This window comes from Solea solea, chromosome 2 (genome assembly GCF_958295425.1).
Source record: "Solea solea chromosome 2, fSolSol10.1, whole genome shotgun sequence".
NCBI classification, from domain to species: domain Eukaryota; kingdom Metazoa; phylum Chordata; class Actinopteri; order Pleuronectiformes; family Soleidae; genus Solea; species Solea solea.
The window spans coordinates 5,536,023-5,557,755 of record NC_081135.1 but is presented as its reverse complement, the minus strand read 5'-3'; the positions used below and the strand labels follow the sequence as shown (position 1 = coordinate 5,557,755).

General features: G+C 39.9%; 2 protein-coding genes across 7 annotated transcripts in view; one reads left to right on the top strand and one right to left on the bottom strand.

The window, feature by feature from the left end:
* LOC131476085 (sodium-driven chloride bicarbonate exchanger-like) overlaps positions 1–17,222 on the top strand; it is a 37,820-nt gene extending 20,598 nt beyond the window's left edge. For 3 of the 4 annotated variants that reach the window (XM_058654576.1, XM_058654568.1, XM_058654584.1), the window contains 21 exons: positions 189–349; positions 814–1,002; positions 2,692–2,780; positions 3,111–3,268; positions 3,415–3,502; positions 4,207–4,353; positions 4,863–4,963; positions 7,650–7,824; positions 8,041–8,174; positions 8,321–8,566; positions 9,828–9,933; positions 10,608–10,769; positions 11,203–11,316; positions 12,048–12,209; positions 12,310–12,561; positions 12,667–12,735; positions 12,839–13,012; positions 13,117–13,239; positions 13,825–13,889; positions 14,135–14,248; positions 15,428–17,222. In XM_058654576.1, the coding sequence (XP_058510559.1) occupies positions 189–349; positions 814–1,002; positions 2,692–2,780; positions 3,111–3,268; positions 3,415–3,502; positions 4,207–4,353; positions 4,863–4,963; positions 7,650–7,824; positions 8,041–8,174; positions 8,321–8,566; positions 9,828–9,933; positions 10,608–10,769; positions 11,203–11,316; positions 12,048–12,209; positions 12,310–12,561; positions 12,667–12,735; positions 12,839–13,012; positions 13,117–13,239; positions 13,825–13,889; positions 14,135–14,248; positions 15,428–15,503 (2,905 nt within the window). In that variant the 3' untranslated portion in view covers positions 15,504–17,222. Of the gene's footprint in view, positions 1–188; positions 350–813; positions 1,003–2,691; positions 2,781–3,110; positions 3,269–3,414; positions 3,503–4,206; positions 4,354–4,862; positions 4,964–7,649; positions 7,825–8,040; positions 8,175–8,320; positions 8,567–9,827; positions 9,934–10,607; positions 10,770–11,202; positions 11,317–12,047; positions 12,210–12,309; positions 12,562–12,666; positions 12,736–12,838; positions 13,013–13,116; positions 13,240–13,824; positions 13,890–14,134; positions 14,249–14,579; positions 14,618–15,427 lie in introns of all 4 variants that reach the window. The other variant, XM_058654593.1, reaches the window with a different exon arrangement.
* Positions 17,223–18,136: 914 nt separating this feature from the next.
* Positions 18,137–21,280, bottom strand: LOC131476129 (glucagon-1-like). 3 transcript variants are annotated; one of them, XM_058654668.1, is made up of 6 exons: positions 21,186–21,280; positions 20,990–21,096; positions 20,021–20,176; positions 19,201–19,317; positions 18,606–18,755; positions 18,137–18,515 (listed from the first exon to the last, which is right to left on the bottom strand). In XM_058654668.1, exons 2-5 carry the CDS (start codon positions 21,085–21,087, stop codon positions 18,608–18,610), a joined length of 519 nt encoding a protein of 172 aa, XP_058510651.1. In that variant the 5' UTR covers positions 21,088–21,096; positions 21,186–21,280; the 3' UTR covers positions 18,137–18,515; positions 18,606–18,607. The 3 variants fall into 3 exon arrangements, with proteins under 3 accessions (XP_058510651.1, XP_058510634.1, XP_058510642.1); XM_058654651.1 differs by having other exon boundaries at positions 18,612–18,755; XM_058654659.1 differs by having other exon boundaries at positions 18,137–18,512; positions 18,612–18,755.
* Between the last annotated feature and the right edge of the window lie 453 nt (positions 21,281–21,733).

Sequence of the window (21,733 nt, the reverse complement as noted above, 5' to 3'; positions counted from 1 at the left end):
AGCTGTAGTGTCCTTCCTCTGTTGCACTGAGACTTAGATTCTGTTGATTCTGTTGGTGACATCAAGCTTATGATGGAGCTTACTTGTAGCTCTAAACCTTTTGGGATGTGTAAACTATAGATTCGGGATAGAAAATTGGAATTATGTGGCATCAGAGAACATGATTTAGCTTTTGTTTTTGTTTGCAGGTGGCTGAAGTTTGAGGAGGATGTTGAGGATGGCGGTGAGCGGTGGAGTAAACCATATGTAGCCACACTGTCTCTACACAGTCTTTTTGAGCTTCGCAGCTGCATCATGAACGGAACTGTGATGCTGGATATGAGGGCTAACTCACTGGAGGAGATTGCAGGTAAACACTCCATGGTCCTGTTTGACTCAAGAAATGAAAAGATACCAGACTTGAGCAGTTCCAACCCAAAATATGGAGTTCCTCAAGGCTCCATTCATGAACATCTTCTTTTCAATATTACATGCTCTATTATTAAAAACAAAGTTTTTGAAAACTATCCACTCAAATTTCATGCAGCAGAACCAGAGCTATTGTTTTATTGTCTATATTCCGTACCTTGTTCTTTTCCACATTTAATATTATGCTATTACAGTAGATCTTAACCTTCAGATTAAAATAAATACTTCATCTTAATGGGAATTCCACTTTTTTTAACACAGATATTTGCGTCAATTCTGTGCAAAACTGCCTTTTATCAGATTAGTCTGTGGTACCTCACAGAAACACACTTTCATGAGTAACCTTTGTGAAATAAAAATGAACAGTTTAAATAATGTGCAGACCATCATCCGTGTGTTTCTCAGACATGGTTCTGGATCAGTATGAGGCGTCGGGGCCTGTGGGCCAGGAAGACAGGAAGAGAATCCGAGAGGCTCTGCTCAAACAGCACCACCACCAAAACCAAAAGAAACTGGCCAACCGCATCCCCATTGTCCGATCCTTTGCCGATATTGGCAAGAAGCAGTCTGAGCCTCATTCCATGGACAAGAATGGTGAGCAGGTTGTCTGATCGCATGGCACACTTACACACAATCACCTGTTAAGTGAAGTTTTTTTATGGTGACAATATGTATGTTGTGTGTGAATATATGCAGTTTTTTATGTGTACTGTTGTAATCCTTTGTGTGATGTATCCAGTGTGTCCATCAGTAAAATACTGTTTAACTGCTACTTGAGATCTCATTTTCTCCTCTTGTTTGTGTTTTCCATGTTTGTGTGTTTGTTCTTGTCTGCAGTGTGTGTGTGTGTGTGTGTGTCTGTGTGTGTGTGCGCACATGTGTCATTCAATTAAGCAGTAAATGGCCTGAATTGTCACCTCCCAAGTGTTTGCCTGAAAAAGCACTCCCCGGGAATGTGTCACCCAAAAAAGCATGTTCCAGTGTGGCATGGCCGCAGTGTGTGTGTTGCATGTGATGTCTGTCCTCCCCCTCTGTCAGCGTTGAGCTCCTCCTGTAGCCATGACAACATGAACCCAGATGTGCTCATTGGCGAAACCAAGGTCAAACGTCCTAGTGTTGCACAGGAAGACACAGAGCTGGAGACTTTCACAGGCAACCAGGATGCCCCAGCTGATGCTTAACACTAATAATCCACAGTAGTAGTAGAAGTAGGGATGGGACAATATATGATATTATCATGCATCATGACTAAGTTGGTTCTGGTGATAGAGATAGTCGTGATTCAAAGAAAACAATCATTGAAAATGCTGCCGTGCTTGTAACATCTTTAACATTACACATTCTTACACTACACTGTAAATACAACTACAGACACACATTTCTGAAAGTCTATGATACAAGGTAGACTATGGATGGATGGCTCGGCTTGTTTACATTTAAGAAACTAAATTTTTTTTTACAATTACTACAACAATACTACAAATCTAAATTATTTCCTCAGGATAATCTTGACAGGGATTTTCATATCGTCCCATGCCTAAGTAGAAATAGTAGATAAACAAATTTGGAGAGCATCATCATGAGAGGCGTTATATACAGTCATAAAACTTCTCTTTATGCAAAGCTCACAGTGCACTGTTCTTGTTGCTTTTTTTCTTTGTATCTAAGAGTAAGATGCCAAAAAAGAAAACGTTGTATTTTCTTCACTTTTACCATGGTAGGAAGTTTTTTTATGTGTGTGCCTGAACAGAAAATGTATGTTGTAGCGATTTTCATGATAATGTTCTCCACTTCTTTCCATTGTCAACAGTTTGTTGGGCAGAAAAACTATATCGGAGGGTTAGGAATCGCATTCATAACTCATTACAGTCACCAGTTCCTAATTAAGAAAGCTTTTCACTATAAACTTATCAGATAACCTCGTTATTTGAAACTGATATTGGGATATCTTTGACTTTGATTTAGTGAAATTAAATTTAAAAAAAAACAAACGATATGTGTAAATTAAACAATAAAGGTTAATGATTGCACCTCATGCAGTTTGCTTAACATGAATTTTTAAAGCTTTCGTTTTTGCTAAAATCACCACTGCACCATTTAGAAGATAACTCAGCAGGTACACTTCTGTCACTCAGGATAAACCTTCCCCTGTTGTACCATGTTTTTCTCACAATGTAACTGTAGCCTGTAGTCACTCACTGGAGACCTTTGTCTTAGTGTGGGAAAGTAGTGTTGTGATAGGCTGAGCCTCCATGCTAATGGGTTTCCTGCTCTGTCTGACAGGCCAAACGGTCTCACCTCAGTCCCAGCCGTCCAACAATGAGGGCAAACAGGACGTCAGCCGTGAAAACAGCGCTGTCGACTTCAGCAAGGTGAGCGAGCAGACCCACTGCTGATCCTGCTGTTTATCTACCAGCACTGATAGCTGAACACATAACTAGCACTGGATATTTAACCAAGATTGGGTTACATGTGAAATGGCCACCGTGTGCTTCTTTGCCTGGGAAACTGACACGAATTTGACAGCAGTTTAGTTTATTTTCTTTTGCTGTGTGTGGCTCATCGGAATAACATTCAGCCATTATTTTCTCCTTTTAACCCACCTAGCTCTTGTTGAATCTCTTTTAATAAAAAAACAGATCATCTCGTTTATCCTGAGGTTTTCTTCAAAAGTGTATTTGTTTTCTTTATTTATATCACAGATTGACCTCCACTTCATGAAGAAAATCCCTCCTGGTGCTGAGGCGTCCAATGTCCTGGTGGGGGAGCTGGAATTCCTTGAACGCCCTGTGGTGGCTTTTGTCCGCCTGGCACCTGCTGTGCTGCTCAATGGCCTGGCTGAGGTTCCCATCACCACCAGGTAAATACACAAACCTGAGGGAAAAATGCTCGTCTCTTGGTCTCCATCTTCTATTTCAAAATACCTGAGTTGATAATCCTCAAAATGTACCATTAGAGAAGGAAGTGATCGCTGCCAAAAACCTGTTGTACTCTGTCTTGGAACAGGTTTCTTTTCATCCTGCTTGGCCCTCTGGGAAAAGGTCCACAGTATCATGAAATTGGCCGGTCTATTGCTACGCTGATGACTGATGAGGTGAGTCTTGGGCAAATGCAATAAAATTGAAGTCCTCATACAGTTGCATGGCTCTCAGAGTTTAAGTAGCTTCTGTATATTTACATACTTCTGGTATAAATGAACAGTAAGAAAGAGTCTACTTCTTACCACAGTGTTGTTACTTCTTACCCATGTTGGGATGGGCATCGGAACAATCATAGAGCTCAATAGAGCTTGATTGCTCAATAGTCTGCTCTCCCAAGTACAACATGATTCATCACCAAACGTACAAATGTGTGTTAGTGTTTCAAGAGCCATGTCATGGGAACTTTAAGGTTAATTATTCTAGCTCTGACACCTCTGTTGCTCACAGAGGGAGCGTGACTACTGCAGATCCGCTGCTATGTAATCGAGAAAATCCCCATAAATTATCTACATTTTAATATGCCCATGTACTCAACTACATGTTAGGACTCTATAGTATAAAGTTGTGTTTAAATATTTCGCAATAAAAGTCTTGTTGAAGTAAACAGAATAGACTCAGGGAACTGAAACCCTAGAGTAATTTTATTTTGAAATGGGTAAAAGAGTGGCATATTTAACAGATAGGCATTGAAACTTTGGTGAAAGATCATTTTCACCCTTTCACTCTACTGTGAGCATGTTTCTGAATCATAGTGGACCACAAATATTACACATGCACATACAAATGAGTCATGTATGTTCCTTTATCTGCTCCACAGATTTTCCATGATGTTGCTTACAAAGCCAAAGACAGGAATGACCTGGTGGCGGGCATTGATGAGTTTCTGGATCAGGTGACAGTGTTGCCTCCTGGAGAGTGGGACCCCTCCATCAGAATAGAACCTCCCAAGAATGTGCCCTCTCAGGTGTGCTTGTGTTAACTTTTTGTTTTTTGTTATCAGCCTATTACTAAAGAAACATATTAACCACATGCAGTACAGTAACAACCCATTTTGTGACGGTTTAAAGTTTGAGATTTCCTTCAGATCTTTATTACTGCTCTTCATGCTGCTTGCTGAGATATGTTTCAACTTCTGTCTTCGCTTAACTGCACGCTTTGATGCTGCTCCCCAGGGTTCTGCTGTCAATCTCTATGTTATTTTACCACCATTAGTTATTTTTGTGTTCTTTGAAAAGTGAGCCGCCATCTTGTTTGGTATATAAATGTTGTTCTGACAGATTGCTGCTTCAGATGATTTCTAAAAAAGGTCCTGTTTTTTTCCCTCATTAGGGTTATGTTGTTATTCTGATGTAATGCACTTCAGAATATGTCAGATCTCAGAATTGCAGATGACTCATTTGTCATCCAACTAGTCTGATTATGTTATTGTACTGAGATGACGTCCAGTGTCCGACATGATTTTTATCCTCACAGGAAAAGCGCAAGATTCCTCCTGTTCCCAACGGTGTGACCGATCTGGGAGAGTCAGAGGAACACGGGGGGCACGATGGCCCTGAGCTCCAGCGCACTGGGAAGTAAGTGTCGGAGAGAAAAGCGCCATGATTTGTGATGTACAGCCCTGAGCTCTTGAAGCTCTTCTTTGTCCCCCGTCTTCCTGTCGCCTGTGTGCTGCCTCCCTATCACCAAACTATAAATGTAGCTCTTTGAAGGAATCAAAGTACCCTGCTAGTCCATTCTCATTCGTCACACTCAAACTCTGCAAGGACCTTTTGTTTAGCCTTTAATTCTTGACAAGTGTAGAGTCACTCTGTGCCCTGAAGACTGACCTCAATATTTAAAATCAATTCATACTAGTTCAAGTATGTATACTGGCTCACAAATAATGCACGCTGCTGCTCACACTCCATAAACACTTGATTAAATATGGTACTGATAAATCACTGACCCGATCATATTCCTTCCAATAACACAAAAAATGGCCACTTACTGAGGCAAATTACAACAAAAACTGAAATGTTTGAGAGCAAACATTTGACTGACAGACAACAACAGTACACTTTGTGCATGGGCTACCGTCTCTTCTTCAACCACTTTCTCCTTGTCACTGTCAATGTCCCACTCCACACACAGCAAGGTGAGGTTAGACAGTCTGGCCTCATTCGTACAGGAGTGCAAAAAAACTCTTCATAAGCCTCAGATGGCGGAAACTTGGTTTGGCACTGGCACTGCTGATGGGAATGGTTTTATATATTCTATGCAGAACTGTAACTTCATCACTCAGCAACTTTCCCATGCAGCCCTTTTGCTTTCAGCTGCATCTTCTGCAAGTTATGATGATATTTAATCTCTCACAGGGCCCTCAATGTGTGTGGGAGCAGCCACCCCCTTCTCCCTCTCGCTCCCCTTATTATGCTGATGCATATTTTTAATCATCTCTATACAACACCTCTTACTTCACTACGTTTGTTTTCCATTTAAAGTTGTTATTAATTAATATTTCATATTTTGGCTAACTTCTTGTCCACTGCTGCTGTCACCTTATGATCACATCTGGCAAGTGGGGGCCAAATGTGGACAAAAAGCCTGAACTCACAGCAGAGAAGACCACCTCCTTGTGGGAGTTCTGGCTTCTGATTGGATAAAGTCTTGTAGGATACGTTCGACTACATTTACTGTCAAAGTCCTGAGGCTAAAGCCATTTTTAACTCAGGGTAATGTCCAGGGATTTAGGTCCAAACATTCTTTTGAGTTTTACATTCACACATGTTGAGCACAGTGGGACATTTTCTGGTGAGATGCATTCACAACAACAAGAGAATCTCTGGAGGATCCATGCAAGGTGGTGGCACTTGACATAAACATGGACCGGGCAGAAAGCTCCCCAATGCTGAACTTACTGTATCCAGTTTCTCACATGAGCTCACTCAGATATTATCTGGACCTTTTGTTTATGAAGCTGGTTGGAGAATTTCCAGTTAGTTTTGACACAAATCGAACAGGGCAGAAATTTCCAATTAAAGAAGAATGAGGATTGAAAGTCTTCCTGAGGACTCAATTACTGACTGTAACTGCCCATAACTGCCCATAAGTCAATTTTTCAGATAATAATTTAAAACAAAATAATCCTATAACACAAAGAATATGTCAAAAACTTAAAAAGATCCAGAACCAAAGGCAGAACAGGACACGAGGAGTTGACAAGAAGCAACACAGACAATCTGACAGAGAACAAAGGTATTAGGAGGAGTATTTATATACACAAGGGCTGGAGAGACAACGAGACACAGGAAACAGTTTTATTTAACAACCATTAAACTGAAAATCCAGAAAACAGTAAACAGGAAAATCAAAGTCCAAACACTGCCAAGAAGTCCAAATAATTTAAAGCACTAGAAATAAAACAAAGGCCAAGGTATAGGAATGTGACACACAAAAAAGTAATAATAAGTCATCAAGACTAAGTGAAGGAATGATTAGCAGTTAATTTAGTAGCTGGAAGTTTAAGTTTAGTAAAATGATCATGCATGAAAGGATAGAATTTCAAAATGTGCCTTATTCCATTTCATAAACCCGGCTTTGATGAGGTCAGGATATCAAGATTGTCATTTCAGAGATATTTGTGTATCGTAATAATAGGTGTAATGGGGAATGTAAAGATTTACAGACGGGATTTAAGATGATACTCTATCATTCTGTCATCATCCAGGTGGAAACAATGAAACTGCAGTAGAGCTGTGGTTGACTGGACATGTCAGTGAGTTTATTAGCTGAGGATGGAACGATGCAGTTCTGCTGCTGCTGCTGCTGAGCTGTAGTTTGCTAAGTCTGGCCCAGTCCCAGCCATCAACCCCCTCTCACCACCACAGCCACTGCCTGGGACACGGCATCACTTCTGCACAGACCAAGCGTACTGTCTCTCCGACTGTTGCCATAGCAACCTCCTTGAGCTAATTTAACCCGCTCCAATGTTGCTGCAGCATGAGTGTCTGTTCACTTGCTCGCTGAGAGTCAGAGACAGTGATAGAGTACATTGAAACAGGCTGATTGAGAAACCTGGATTATCACGTGTAGAAACACAGAAACTCTTCATTTGAAGTTTGCACTCCCAAATACTGAATAGGACAATCCAGTAAATAATCCAAGTGACAGAATATGTTTGTTACAGAAAAGATTTTTTAGGGTGCCTAGTGTGCACGAAAATGCCCTCATTTGTGGGGATTCACATCAGCTTTATCTCATCGCAGTCACATTTCTTCACAGAGTGTTTGGCGGGTTTGTCATGGACATCAAGCGAAAGGCCCCTCACTACCTTTCCGACTACACAGATGCCATCAGTCTGCAGTGTCTGGCCTCTTTCCTCTTCCTCTACTGCGCTTGCATGTCACCCGTCATCACCTTTGGAGGACTCCTTGGAGAGGCCACAGAGGGACGTGTGGTAAGAAATGTCGTTAAATGTTAAGTCAGGATGGTTTATTGTTAAAAGTGGGATTTTTATTGTCAGACGAGCGCAGGACAAAGTTGACAAATGTTAACCTATTATGTTTAGCGTGTGTTATTACTCAGTGTAATGTAAAAATGTGTTCTAAAATCTAGAAAAGCAAAGTGAGGTGAATCGGGCAATTCATGTGTGCGTTCTCCCCTGTGTTTCCAGAGTGCTATCGAGTCCCTGTTCGGGGCCTCCATGACTGGAATTGCATACTCTCTTTGTGCTGGTCAGCCTCTCACCATCCTGGGCAGCACGGGGCCCGTTCTTGTCTTTGAGAAGATCCTCTTCAAGTTCTGCAAGTGGGTTCTATTGTTTATTTGTTTTCCATAAAGAATTGTCGAATATTTTATATTATTATTTTATATTTTAATTCCACAGTGGAGTAGATGTGCGTCACCTCTAACTCCCTGTACCTGTGTGTGTGTTTGTGTCTTGTCTCACTCAGGGAATACGGCCTGTCTTACCTCTCCCTGAGGGCCTGTATTGGCCTGTGGACATCCTTCTTCTGTCTACTGCTGGTGGCCACTGATGCCAGCTCACTTGTCTGTTACATTACACGCTTCACCGAGGAAGCTTTTGCTTCACTTATTTGCATCATCTTCATCTACGAGGCCCTGGAGAAGCTTTTCCACCTGGGAGTGCATTATCCCATAAATAAAAACAACAACCTTCAGAAACTCACACAGTACTCGTAAGTACTTTTTTGAAAAGTACTAAATGGGCCGTGTGCACAGCAGCCATTTTAACATGTTTTAGCGCAGGTGTTACTGGTCACAGTAACAATGGCTCTATTCAGTTCCTAGTAGGCAGAACAGTGTGATAGTGAATCAGCATGCGTCCTGATACTGAGGAAGCTAAATGGAACACAGCCATCTGCACCCAAACGGAACAAAATGCTTATTTGAATACCATTTCACTTTTTTTGTCTGTCTGTTTTATGTATGTTTTCCTATTCTTAGTTAAATAATAACCCTTCTCACCCTGATGCAAATCATTAAAAAAGAGAGACTCAGCCATCATTGATTAGATAATTTACTCTAGTGATTTTCCTACAGTGAAAAGAGCCCATTTCTCAGCTCCATGAGAGAATTGCAAACAGGAACTGTACATAGCTAAAAACCTTTAAAGTGAGGAAATAAAATACAATAAATTGAGCAATAAAGTTTTAGTTTACTTCATGCTTGAGTTGAGACGTGGCAATTATGGAGCATGTGTTCCGTACGAACGAAGGAAGGAAGCACATTAGCACACATGGCTTCAAACGGTTCCCTGCATCATGAAAGGACAGATGTACAATTGTATAGCACACACACACTGTCCTCTTTGTCAGTAATGGCTTTTGCTTTATGGTGAATAATCCCATGTTGAGAGTGTGTGTGTGTGTGTGTGTGTGTGTGTGTGTGACAGGCATCATGCATTATCCAGCAATTTAAGCATGTCTGAGCCAAGAGCTCCTTCTGCAGTTTTCTATTCTCGTATAGTGCACTGACTGCAGGGGACCAAGCTGACATTTAAGTTTTGGAGAACGCTAGTAGAATGAGTCATTGTATGTAGAGAGCACTGTGCCTTTTCATATGTGTTGTGTTATGAAATATGTGAGCTGCAAATACTGATTATCAATTATTAAGTGACTCTATATTTGTTCGTCTCATGTAGAGCCTTCAGTTTCATGTTGATTCTCTCACCAAAGTCTGTCTGGACTGAACCATGTCCTCTCTCTACACGTGGATAAAAATCACCTGTAAACTTAAAATCCACTTTATAAGCTCTTGATAATATATGGATGTGTGCAGATATTGTCATTTTCTTCTGTTTTGTAATTGTATTGTTATATGATGTGGATTTATTGTGATGTTTCTTCTATGTTAAATATAAACCCCAGGAAGAGAAGCCTTGTGTACTGGCTTATAAATCAAACTAAAATTATACTCATATTTAAATGTCTTCTATAGGTGTGCCTGTGTGGAGCCCATGAACCCCAGCAATAAGACTCTGAACTTCTGGGAGGAGAGGAACATCACGGCTTCACAGGTTAATTGGACCATGCTGGAGGTCAAGGTAAGGCAGACTTACCTAGTCTTTATTATGGTGAATTAAAGACATCGATGATTCAGAATCAAATGCCTTCTACATCAACCATCAGGAGGGTTGTATTTGTATTTTTATTTGCTACTGAGAGAGAAAGAAAGACCCAACAGTCTGGCACTGGCACCGCGTTGTTGTGTCTCACTTACGCATCACTCTGCTTTTTCAACGAGCGTCATAAGTCTACGTGGGGATTAAGAACATGTGGGCAGGATTTCACAGGATTTAACCGTAGAGAATGAGATCCAGCTTGAAGAGTGGATTCTCTCCACGTCAGACTGGAATCAGTCACAGCAGTGGCAGCGTGCTGCGTCACTCCTACACACACTTGTTAGACAGACTGCATGGCAGCAAATGATTCGAGAGGCAGGATCATATGAGACGACTGGGACTGAATTTTGCTTTAGCATGTAAATTAAAGTGCTGAAATTAAAAAAAAGAATAATAAGACTGAAATAATAAGAAATTGGAAGAGTTATTAACAAAATTCAAATTTTGTAAAAGAGTCTGACATCACTAATTCATCACTGACATCTCTCATCTGTTCGTCTTCACTGTCCCCTTTCTCCTGGCAACATTATTCTTGTCTAACCCATCATCATCATCACCATCATCATCATCATCACCGTGTCCTCTGGTGCCAGTAGGAGTGCGAGATGTTGCACGGGGATTTTGAAGGCACTGCCTGTGGCCCTCATGGTCCCTACATTCCCGACGTCCTCTTCTGGTGCGTGGTCCTCTTCTTCACCACCGTCTTCATGTCTGCCTTCCTCAAGGAGTTCAAGACAAGTCGCTACTTCCCAACCAAGGTCTGTGTCACACTCTCACCTTCCTCTTTACTGCAGTGCGGCTGTTATTTCTTCAAGTATGTTCTGAGTTAACCTTCCTGTTTGACACTGTTCTCAGGTGCATGATATCTGCAAAACTGAAAATGATGTAGCCCTTCATTTTGTCCAGAGATGACGCTGAATAGATTTACCTGACCTTTTAGAGTATGCCGCCATCTAGTGGTTGTTTTTTAATAGAGAAAACCTCCTGCAGGCTGTGTGGCCAATCTATGTATGCAATCTCTATGATTTATCATTGGGATGACACTGTGTGGCGTGATGTTGACACACTGATCTGAAGCACGCTAGTGCCACCTTGTGGTGATGGGCCTCACACTGTAGTCTGGCTAAAATAGTAGAGTAAGTAGTAAGTGTTTAAATGTGAGACGTCTCGGTCCCCTTGTGTCCTCTTCAGGTGAGGTCTATTATCAGCGACTTTGCCGTCTTCATCACCATCCTCACTATGGTTCTTGTGGATTATGCAGTCGGGATCCCCTCTCCTAAACTACAGGTCCCCAACAAATTCAAAGTAAGTATTTCCTGTTCCTGTTCCCCAATGTTTCTCCTCCTTGTGTTATAAAGGTAATTTTTTTTTTTGCTTTTTTATTAGTTTGTTTTAGTAAATACTCATTTCATTTTTGCAACCTGCATTTAGGTCCTTTACACTGCTTGACAAAATTATGCAAGCTTAGAAAAAGGTTATTACTGGTTTGAACGAGGAATGCTTAAGTGTGATATTAATTTACAGCAATGAGCACAAATCTCAATATAAATAAGCACAAATTAAATGCCAGTGCCAAGTGTAATTTTGATTGTGATGAAATATGGTGATATAAAGTATGTTTTTGATAAACAGGAGTTCAAATTCTTGTTATTCCTTAAGTCTATGGTTCTCAAACATGCATCAGCAGTAGTACATGAGCTTCCTCTGGTGAATTAAAAATCCTGTTCTACTGTATATACCGGGTTATGTGATTGGAGTGAAGCTGAGGAATATTGACCAGGTAGTGTAGAAAAATGATAACGATAACGAAAATAATGATAAGAAATGAAATAATAATAATTAGAGTCACCTTATCTCTTGCTCTATTTCAATCTAATGTCACTATACCAGTGTCTGAAGAGGAGAGGGGAAATTATTTTATTGGTAATAAATCTGCCTCCTTTATTTTTTATTATATATTTTCTCTGGTGGTACTTGGTATAAAAGGTTTGACAACCACTGCTGTCAGTCATTTGACTTCTTTTTTGTTCCTTTAGCCAACCAGGGATGATCGTGGTTGGATTATAAACCCTGTGGGGCCCAATCCCTGGTGGACCACCATCATCACCTGCATCCCAGCTCTGCTCTGCACCATCCTCATTTTCATGGACCAGCAGATTACAGCTGTCATTATCAACAGGAAGGAGCACAAGTTGAAGGTATTTGAAAGCTTCACGAGTGTCACAACTTAATTATTCCCCCCACAAGCACTACTATATCTACAGTACATGACTTGTTGGCCTGGTTTGGCTCCTGCAGAAAGGCTGTGGCTACCACCTGGACCTGTTTGTGGTGGGGGTGATGCTGGGAGTGTGTTCAGTGATGGGCCTGCCGTGGTTTGTGGCGGCCACCGTGCTCTCCATCTCGCACGTGAACAGCCTGAAGCTGGAGTCGGAGTGCTCAGCCCCCGGAGAGCAGCCCAAGTTCCTGGGCATCCGAGAGCAGCGCTTCACTGGACTCATGATCTTCACCCTGATGGGCTGCTCCGTCTTCATGACCTCTGTGCTCAAGGTGTGGAGGAAAAAAAATTTGTATTTAGAAATGATGTTGTTCATTTAATTAGCCAGTTCTATGATTATGGCCAAGGATAACTAAGAAATCTCTCTTTATCTCTAGTTTATCCCCATGCCTGTGCTGTATGGAGTCTTTCTGTACATGGGGGCGTCCTCACTCAGAGGGATTCAGGTGAGTCTAGAAACTCTCTGCCTCTCCTCTTTGAGAAAAAGAGAAGATCCAGAAAAAGATTCAGGAAGAATCATTTCACGTATTTTGCTTTGTCTCTGTGTAGTTCTTCGACCGACTGAAGTTGTTTGGCATGCCAGCCAAACATCAACCAGATTTTATCTACCTGCGCCATGTCCCTCTGAGGAAGGTGCACCTCTTCACCATCGTCCAGCTCAGCTGCTTGGTCCTGCTGTGGGTCATCAAGACCTCCAAGGCTGCCATCGTCTTCCCTATGATGGTAACCTGTGTGTTTTTTGTGTTTGTTTTATTTCATTGCGCACACTAAACGCTCTATATTTGTGTGCTGTACATGGCTTTTGATGCCTGTTTCTGCTGCACCAGGTCTTGGCCCTGGTGTTTATTCGTAAGCTGCTGGACTTAATCTTCTCCAAGAGAGAACTGAGCTGGTTGGATGACCTGATTCCCGAGTGGAAGAAGAAGAAGTTGGAGGATGCGGAACAAGAGGTGCAGTAAAGGTTACATTGCTGAGATGTAACCAAGATCACTGTGGTTGCTCTAAAGAAACTCATGCAGCGGTTTTTATCTTATAGTTATAGTTCAGAATTTTTTAAGTGTAATTGTATAGATTAGTGTGTATGTTTGACACTTTATGTGGCCTTTTCCAACAGGAAACTAAAGTGTGTCAACTGCTCATTGTGCTGCACAAAAATCCATAGAGAAAATCATTGAATTCACATCACAGCACACAGGAGGTATTGATCCATTTCTGCCTCCATCAGACAATAACAATATGTTGTTGTTTTTTGTGACCTTGGTGTTTTAAATCAGATTATTGAGATTTAAGTCATAACAAAAACTTACAAAACAAGTTTGCAGTACTTAGCAGCTCCTAAATCCCCATGAGCTAATACTAGTTTTCTCTATGGACTTTGGTGCTGAGAGAGAGCCAAACAAACCCCTGCTGTCTAACTATGTGTGCACTACAGTGACAGCTCGTCCTGCAAAAGTCACATAGTGTTGCTTTAACTTTCCACCTCTGCAGCTGCTACCCATGCAGTGATTTAGATGATCTCTTGTCTCTGTCTTCAGGAGGAACACAGTATTATTGTAGAGGAGGAAGGCATTGTACAAGTGCCACTGGAGGGACACTACAAGTAAGGCAATTTGATGTTTAATCACATTATTGTTGGTGCAGAAATAAGAAATAAGAAGACAGGAGAAAAGTTTTATTTCAATGTTATTTCAAGGAGCATAATTCGAAATGGCTCAGTTAAGAGATAAATTCTATTGCATTTCCTTTCAGTACTGATACTACTTTTGCTGTTGAATCTAATTCTGTCAAACCTTTGGATTACACATAATGTCTATGTTGTGTGTCCTCTGTAATGTGCGTTTGAAGGAGTGACCCGTCCACGGTAAACATCACTGATGAGATGTCCAAAGGATCTTTTGGGAATGTATGGAAGGGCGTTAGCCCGACGGAGAGCACAAAGAAAGAACCAAGCGCTAAAAGGTTGGCCTCCTCTTCCACAACACTCTCACAGCAACATCAGTAACACGTCACATTTCTGCATTGTCCATAGATGCACACTGATTCCAGAGCTTACATGTATTAAGTCATTTAAAAAAAAAAAAAGCATTAAAGCAGTGGCAGGTGTTTGTTATTGTAATGTTGTGGAATATTTACATTTTATATTTTTCCAGGAAACTGAGGAGTCAGTGTGTTTAGACAAAAGTTTTGTTTTTTTATCTGTGATGACTGTGCGCTGCCCAGGCACATTTCCAGCAGAGTAGACTAACATAGTAACCTCCTGCCTGCTTCTCTCATTCCATCCCACCTTAAGTTCCCCTTCCTAACCTCTCAGAAGCTGATATCCCAAAGGTAAGTGGTTCCCAGTCCCTGCTAGCATGGAACTTGTCTTGTCCTGTGTGTTTATTACTGAGTGCTGCATGATGAAAATGGATGCGGGTCCATGCTGCCGCGAGGGACGATTGAGATTATACTCAGGGAATGGTGAGATAAGTTAGTGATAAATGAATGTTGGCGGACTGACAGCACAGCATGGTCTGGGTGTGCATGGTACTTCAAGGACATATTTTATGATGTCATTTGCAGCATGCCGTAAAAGTTGCAAAATGGAAATGTCACTGATGTTAAAGGGACAGTTTGGTTTTTTTCTGACACATAGTTAACACTGAGCGCAAGGAAAAGCAGATTTCAGCAACTTAACAAAAGGCTCACCCCAAAAAAATCAATGTCTGCTTCAGTTTATCTTACTGTCAAAACAGCCTTTAAAGTTTTAGAAGAAGAAGTTTTAGTAAACCGCTCACTCTTGTGCATCATAAATAAAATCAGTGTTTTAAGCTTGTAGAGACACAGGAGCTGTTGGTTTTCTGCTGCCTCATTTGATAAGTTTGTGTCATTAAGGTAAACGTAACTGAAGGATTTCAAACCCTGAAGTCACAAAATAACACATTTGAACTCCCTGATCGAGACCGCAGTAGTGCTGTGATGTAAAATTGCAGTTTATGAAGTGACGCCAACGTGTCAAAACAAGTGAACCATCCTTTTAAACTCGATGAGATACATTTGCATGTTGTTTGTGATGCTTCTGCACTTTTACCGTCGGAAAAGGCAAAATGAAGTCCCTGCACAGATAATGAAAGTGGATTTTCCTGCTGTATCATGCAGTTGTTCCTGTGGTGGCGAAAAGCAACACAAGCAGCGGAGGCGTGAGAAGAGGCTGGACAGGGAGACAAGTTTGTGATGACACATAGTGGCGGTGCCATTGTGCTGTCGATCAGGAAATTGATAAAAAGGAAAGAAAGAAATAAAGAAAGAAAGAAAGAGAAAAAAACAAAACAAAAAAAAACTGTACCGTGCCACACTCAACCACCTTTGTACTGTGCTACACTGTGTTTTTTGTTATACAAGTCTGTGTGCAAGTTGTGTGAAACAAAAATGTGTTAGAAACAGTATTAACTTGAGGAGCTGAGACACATCTGTGTTCTGATTTGAGGTTTGGTGAAACCAGCAACAGAGGGAAGCCAGAATTACACGACACGTGTGTGTTGATGGGCCAATTACATACAAATTTTAAACAATTTTTAAACTTTATTTGTATTTTGTATGTTTTTTATATTTTTCCAGTAGGACTCCTTTAAAACCAATCTGCCACAGAAAACCCACAAACATGTGGATCTAACGTGCAGCATTTATCGACTTTATGCACCTCACAACAGAAAAATCGAAAGCAGATATTTGCCAATACTAATCTATTTCAGTCATATCTAAATTTGTTGGCTATATAGCAAATGTAGTACCCTTTTTGGGAAAGTATTAAATGTACATTTTATATTTTCTGTATATCTAAATGTTTTTGTGTCAGTGACAGATCATGTTGCTCCAGGCTTTCCCATCGCTAGATTACACTTCTCTCCTCCAGTAAAATAAAAGTTCACGGACAAAATGTACATCTTCGCAAAGTTTGATGGTTTGTGTTCTCTTCTGTTAGATGAGAAGATCCATCCCTATTTTAGCTTAGCACAAAAATAGCCAGTCTGCATAAACACCATTTCTTTTCAATTGTCCTCCCAAATATTGCGTGTTAAATGTAATTTCATCATCCTTGGGGTTTCCATATTTATCTTCTCATTCAACTTATTGGGCAAAGTCAAAGTGAGTGTATCTTATCCGAGGACAATTTATTGGATAGTGTCATATTCGAGCTCAGCTAGCATGGCACCATAGTTTGGGAACCTTGAGCAACTCTAGCTGTACTTGGCCTTGGCTTTTTTGGAAAACCTTGTTGAATTTGCCAGTGCTGAACTTTAGCAGCTCTATGTTTTCCACCTGTGTACTCTTTGTCTACTTGTCTCTAAGTGTCATCCAAGGACATGTGATCTCCTTTCCAAATGACCCTCGATGTGTTAGCATCAGAAGCTAATTGTTTTTAAAAAATAAAAATGAAAAAATAAACAAACAAATGCCTGCATGGCGGTGAAATGGAGACCGTCTGGCTGCAGGACCATGGTTACTTCAAGAGATGCAATAATACCTTCTTTTTTGGGATGTAATAAATAGTAAAGAGTCTTAACAATGTATAATACATAGTATATTTTATTCATGTACAATGTTACTAATATATTACTAACATGGAGTCAGTGTTGAAAGGCAGGATTTTGTTGTAGATGTTCTTTTCCCTTTGTCCTAGTTGTTTAGAGAAACTAATAATCGGTCAAACTTATATGAATATCACATGATTTGACCACTTCTGTGTGGAATTCTGCCTTAAACTTGGTAGTGATAGCTGTACACTTTTTTGTTCAACAATTTTAATTCACCTGTATAGAAACCTATCAGTTCAGGTCTGTTGTTCATTTGTGATTTGTTTCATGTGAATGAAAGATTGAGAGAGCGTGTGTTAGTGTGTGTGTGTGTGTGTGTTTGTGTGAGAGAGAAAGCATAAATAAAGATAATAAACACACATTTTATTGATGTTTGGCTTTTTCTTGTACATGTGGAGGTTGTGGGTGTGTATTTCAGAGCAATACTACTACTACTTATAATAATAATAATACTATGTAATGATGGACCATACTATACCTTTTCTGTTACTTCCTGTTACTGCAGACATTCATGATGAGCCTTTTCCACAGCGGCCATCTTGTCATGTTTCAGCAGGAAAGCTCATCACTTTAACGATGGGGTTCTGAATTTATGAGTTGTTTGGTCACTAGTTAAATAAAACATCCGAACACATTAGTACAGATGAAGCTGTTCATTTTCTGACATGTGAGATTTTGTTTCTGTTTGTGTTCGTTGTTCATTTACTACAGTGAACCAGATATTTTAAGAAATGATTTAGGGCTGAAACAATTACTCGATTCATCGATTATGATTCAATTACTAAATAAATCGCCAACCATTTTGATAATCGATTAATCGGTTTGAGTGTTTTTAAGGAATTAAAACAAGTTTTATGATTTCTCAGCTTCTTAAATAGGAATATTTTCTGGTTTCTTTGCTCCACACGACAAAGAAATCATTAAAACTGAATCATTTTTGGTTTTTGGACCAAACAAGTCCTTTGAGGACATCCTTTCTACATTTGAGAAACACTGATCAACATTTTCTGACATTTTATGGACCAAATGATTACTTGATTATGAAAATAATCCATTAGTTGCAGCCCTAAAATTATCATATTTGATAGTTTTGCACTCAGTTTTGCACTTATGATACTGCAGTGACAATTAAATATTCCTAATGAAATTTACGTTTGTATCATTACTCCATAAATGTATAGCATTTAGATATTTAGGTATAAGACAATGGCATATAATGATGTTCTATAATCACACATGACCTTGTTTGCAAACGAGTGTGATGCTGCAAACACACAATGAAAAAAAATCTTTATTTTGCAGAGCGGATCAACGACATACAATGAAAATCAGCGACACTACATGTGCTTTCTATTTGTCTACCTGAGATTTTGCCTTTTGTGTTCATGTTTTTCACCTTAAAAATATAGACAATAAATTAAATTTGTAGAAAATTCTCCTCTCTGGTGCACCATAAACATATATATTTTTTTGTATCTTTGCATCACATGCAGTAATGAAGTAAAAAAGAAAACTTACAAATTGAAACATAGTTTTGACATTCTAACGTGCAAAGCTGTATGGCTTCATGTTCCTCCTGTAAATGGCTTTGCCTGCAGCACAGAGAGTTTTCTCGCCATGGGCGTCTTCACTGCTCCACTGGTCGTTTACTACTGCAAAAGAAAAAGACATTTCAATCACACGCAGCATGATGAGTTAAAAAAGTGGCACATGGCATTTATCAGCTTAGTCACATGACTCACTTTTACCTTTCCCCTGAGGGTTTGGAGGTCATGACCCAGAGTAAATATTCCTTTGCGGCCATGGAGTCAAGCACCTTGTTTACATCACTGGTGAAGCTTCCATCTACATGCCTTCTGCTGAGTGCTTCACCCCACCTGTCCTTTTCAGATCTGAGTGTGTACACAGGCACATAGTATAAACACTGACCACTCAGGGCCAGGAACCCCACAGTGTGAAAACTACATTTTCTTTGTGATTTTTTTTTTTTTTGTGTTGCTGTGATCGGTCTCGTGATTGTTTCTCGTGTGTTCTCTGTCAGAAATAATCATCTATCACACAGTGCCACATATCAATCAACGCGGTGCAACGAGTTCAGGTGATTTATTTGAGCACAGCCACAAGGATCATCAGGAAACAAAGCAAAGGAATGGAGAAAAAAAAAAAAGAGTGTGAAGGAGCACATGAAGCAGTTGATTAGCTCTTTCCCTCTGACTCAGCATCTCTCTGTCTTTCTCGTCATGGCGGAATCAGACACAGGCAGGCCATTAGGGGATTTTGGTACTGTAGGAGGAGGAAGAGGAGGAGGAGGAGGAGGAGGAAGGAGGGACAGCCTACTGTCTTCTGACTTGTCCAGATTTGAGCCTGGCAACAAAGTCTTTAATAGCCTGGTCCGTGAGGTAGGAGCTCACGTCACTGGTGAAGGTTCCGTCCGCATGGCGCTTTTCTGCAACGCTGGGAACAAACAGTGACAGAAACACTTTTATTTAACAGAAGAGTTATAAATCTTGAGGTTAAACATCAGCTGGAAGTCGTCTCTCTTTAGCTGTAAAGACTGAAACTCAAATTCTGTCAGGTACAATACCAAGCTGTGTTTATCTGACAGCTGTTGAAAGTGTAACGTATCATGTGCCTTTAAAACACCACTAATGTGTTTAAAATTCTGAACCAAAAATCCCCCTTTTATTAAAATCATTGTGCAGTTATATTTTTTTTCCCATCACCATGACTCATTTGCATTTTCTCCATTTTCCTGTATCATTTAACATTTCTTTTGTTAACTATTTGTGCATCAAATTAACAGAAACATCTTCCAAAAACAGGTAATTACAGGGAAAAATTATTTATAATCTCATGGTTAGTATTGTTTTTAAAGTGTTTATTAGAATTAGCACCACCCATAATAGTAAACTGTTGGTTATGCACTTTTTTATATATATATACTTTATTTTGTTTTATTTTATATATGTGTCAAAGTGGTCTGCATTTTCTGGCAGAGAAAACACTTATTTATCTAACAATGCCTCTGAATTTCATATTTATTTTAACATTCAGAAGAGTGTATTGTAACATATTGGGTTTCCATTGAACACATTATCTGTATATTATTCAAGTTATCTGGTCTTATTCTTTTGAAAACATGATGAATAACACTGACCCACTCCTCTTGTTGTTCATCAGCCACCGAACAAAGTCCTCTGCCTTCCTGTCCTCCAGGTATTTGCTGTAGTCATTTGAGAACGTCCCCTCCGAGTGTCTCTTCATGTCCGACAGCTCCCTCGGCTCATCCGCTAATGTGTCGTCTGCCTCAAAACTGCAGCGCAGGAGGGAGAAGAATATGAGAACAGCCTCATATAAATGTAATAATTCACTTTATTATAATTTAACTGATGTAACTGTTATAGTGTGACCATTTGTTTTTAATTTTGTGACAGAAAAGTTAAAAAAACAGAAAGATATTACAATGATACATACACTGGTGAGAGTAAACTGTGTGGTCTCTTTTTTATGAATTCACTTTGAACTATTTTACATTTTTTCCTTATTTTTCACCATTTCATGTGCAAAATAAAAAAGAACGTAAATCAACAACTTAATAATTCAACTTGAATAACCCAAATAAGTAAACAAAAAAATCCCAAATGCTATATATTTGCACCACAGATTGAAAGCGTTTTTGTTTTTCACAATGCTTTTTCATGCAAAATTGTCATGAGAAATGTGTCATAACCCCGGAAGACAATGTGAGTTAAAGCAGTCTAAACTATTTCTATCTATGTTTTTATTCTTTAACTTAAAAACTTTTAATACTTTTTAAAGATGACAAATCTTGGCAGGAAACAAATTGTGTGTCATGATAATATAATGTTTCTTAAACAGCTCATAATTAAACCTGAGATTTATGTTTAATATAAATCAATAAGCTTCATTCTTTTGCATGTTAATTCAAACGTACTCATATAAATCTTTAGTAAAGGATAAAAAAAAAAATCTGCTAACTGATGGAAATAACTGAATTAAAAGATATAAAGTCCATAATCCTTTTTTCCTTTGGCACTATTATTATTATTGATTTTGATTATGCATATCTGCTAAAAGGAGCAGAACCCGAGGTTGGTCTCTGTACCTTGTGTTGTCTTCAGCCTCGTGCAGAGGGACCTGCCAGCTGCTCTGAACAAAGCCGAGGACCAGGAGGAAGCCAGCCAGGGAGTAGATGCTTTTCATGGTTATGACCTATGCCACAGAACAGCACAAAGCATGCATTTAAGGTTTTCTAAAAAGCAAAATGTGTGGCTTCACCTTTGCAACAAAATAAAGCTCACCGTTTCTTCTTTCCTTCCAAAGAGCAGTGCAGGTATAGTTCCTCTGCTTGTTTTTGGTGTCAGTGTCTAACACCCCCTTTAAGTAGGTGATCTTATATACCGTAAGAGGTGAAGGAGGAGGATGAGTCTGCTCAGGTGGAGCAATTTTACAACTCTACCACATCCACCTGTTATTCTCAACCCATTAGACACGGGCATTGGCTCATTGGCCGAGTGAACAGCCAGAGCATTTGTTCAGAGAGGTGCCGTTCATGCGTGATGCCAGCTGGTACTTAAGTGTCAAGATCAAACAACTGCATTTCATCCTGTCAAGCAGAAAGTAGGGGAGATGCTCTCATGCGCTACTGTGAGTGTCATCACGATGGGAAGTGCTACATGTGCCGTCACATCTGGGACATGAGTCAGTGTTTGTGGATTCTTTCCGATCAAGTTCAAGACACGGGACATATTGACTTCTTTTTGCATCATTGACAGTTATCTATGTTTTACCAGGGTCATTGTCCAACAGAGACTGATGCTCTTTAAAATTCATATTCTGCTGCTGTTAT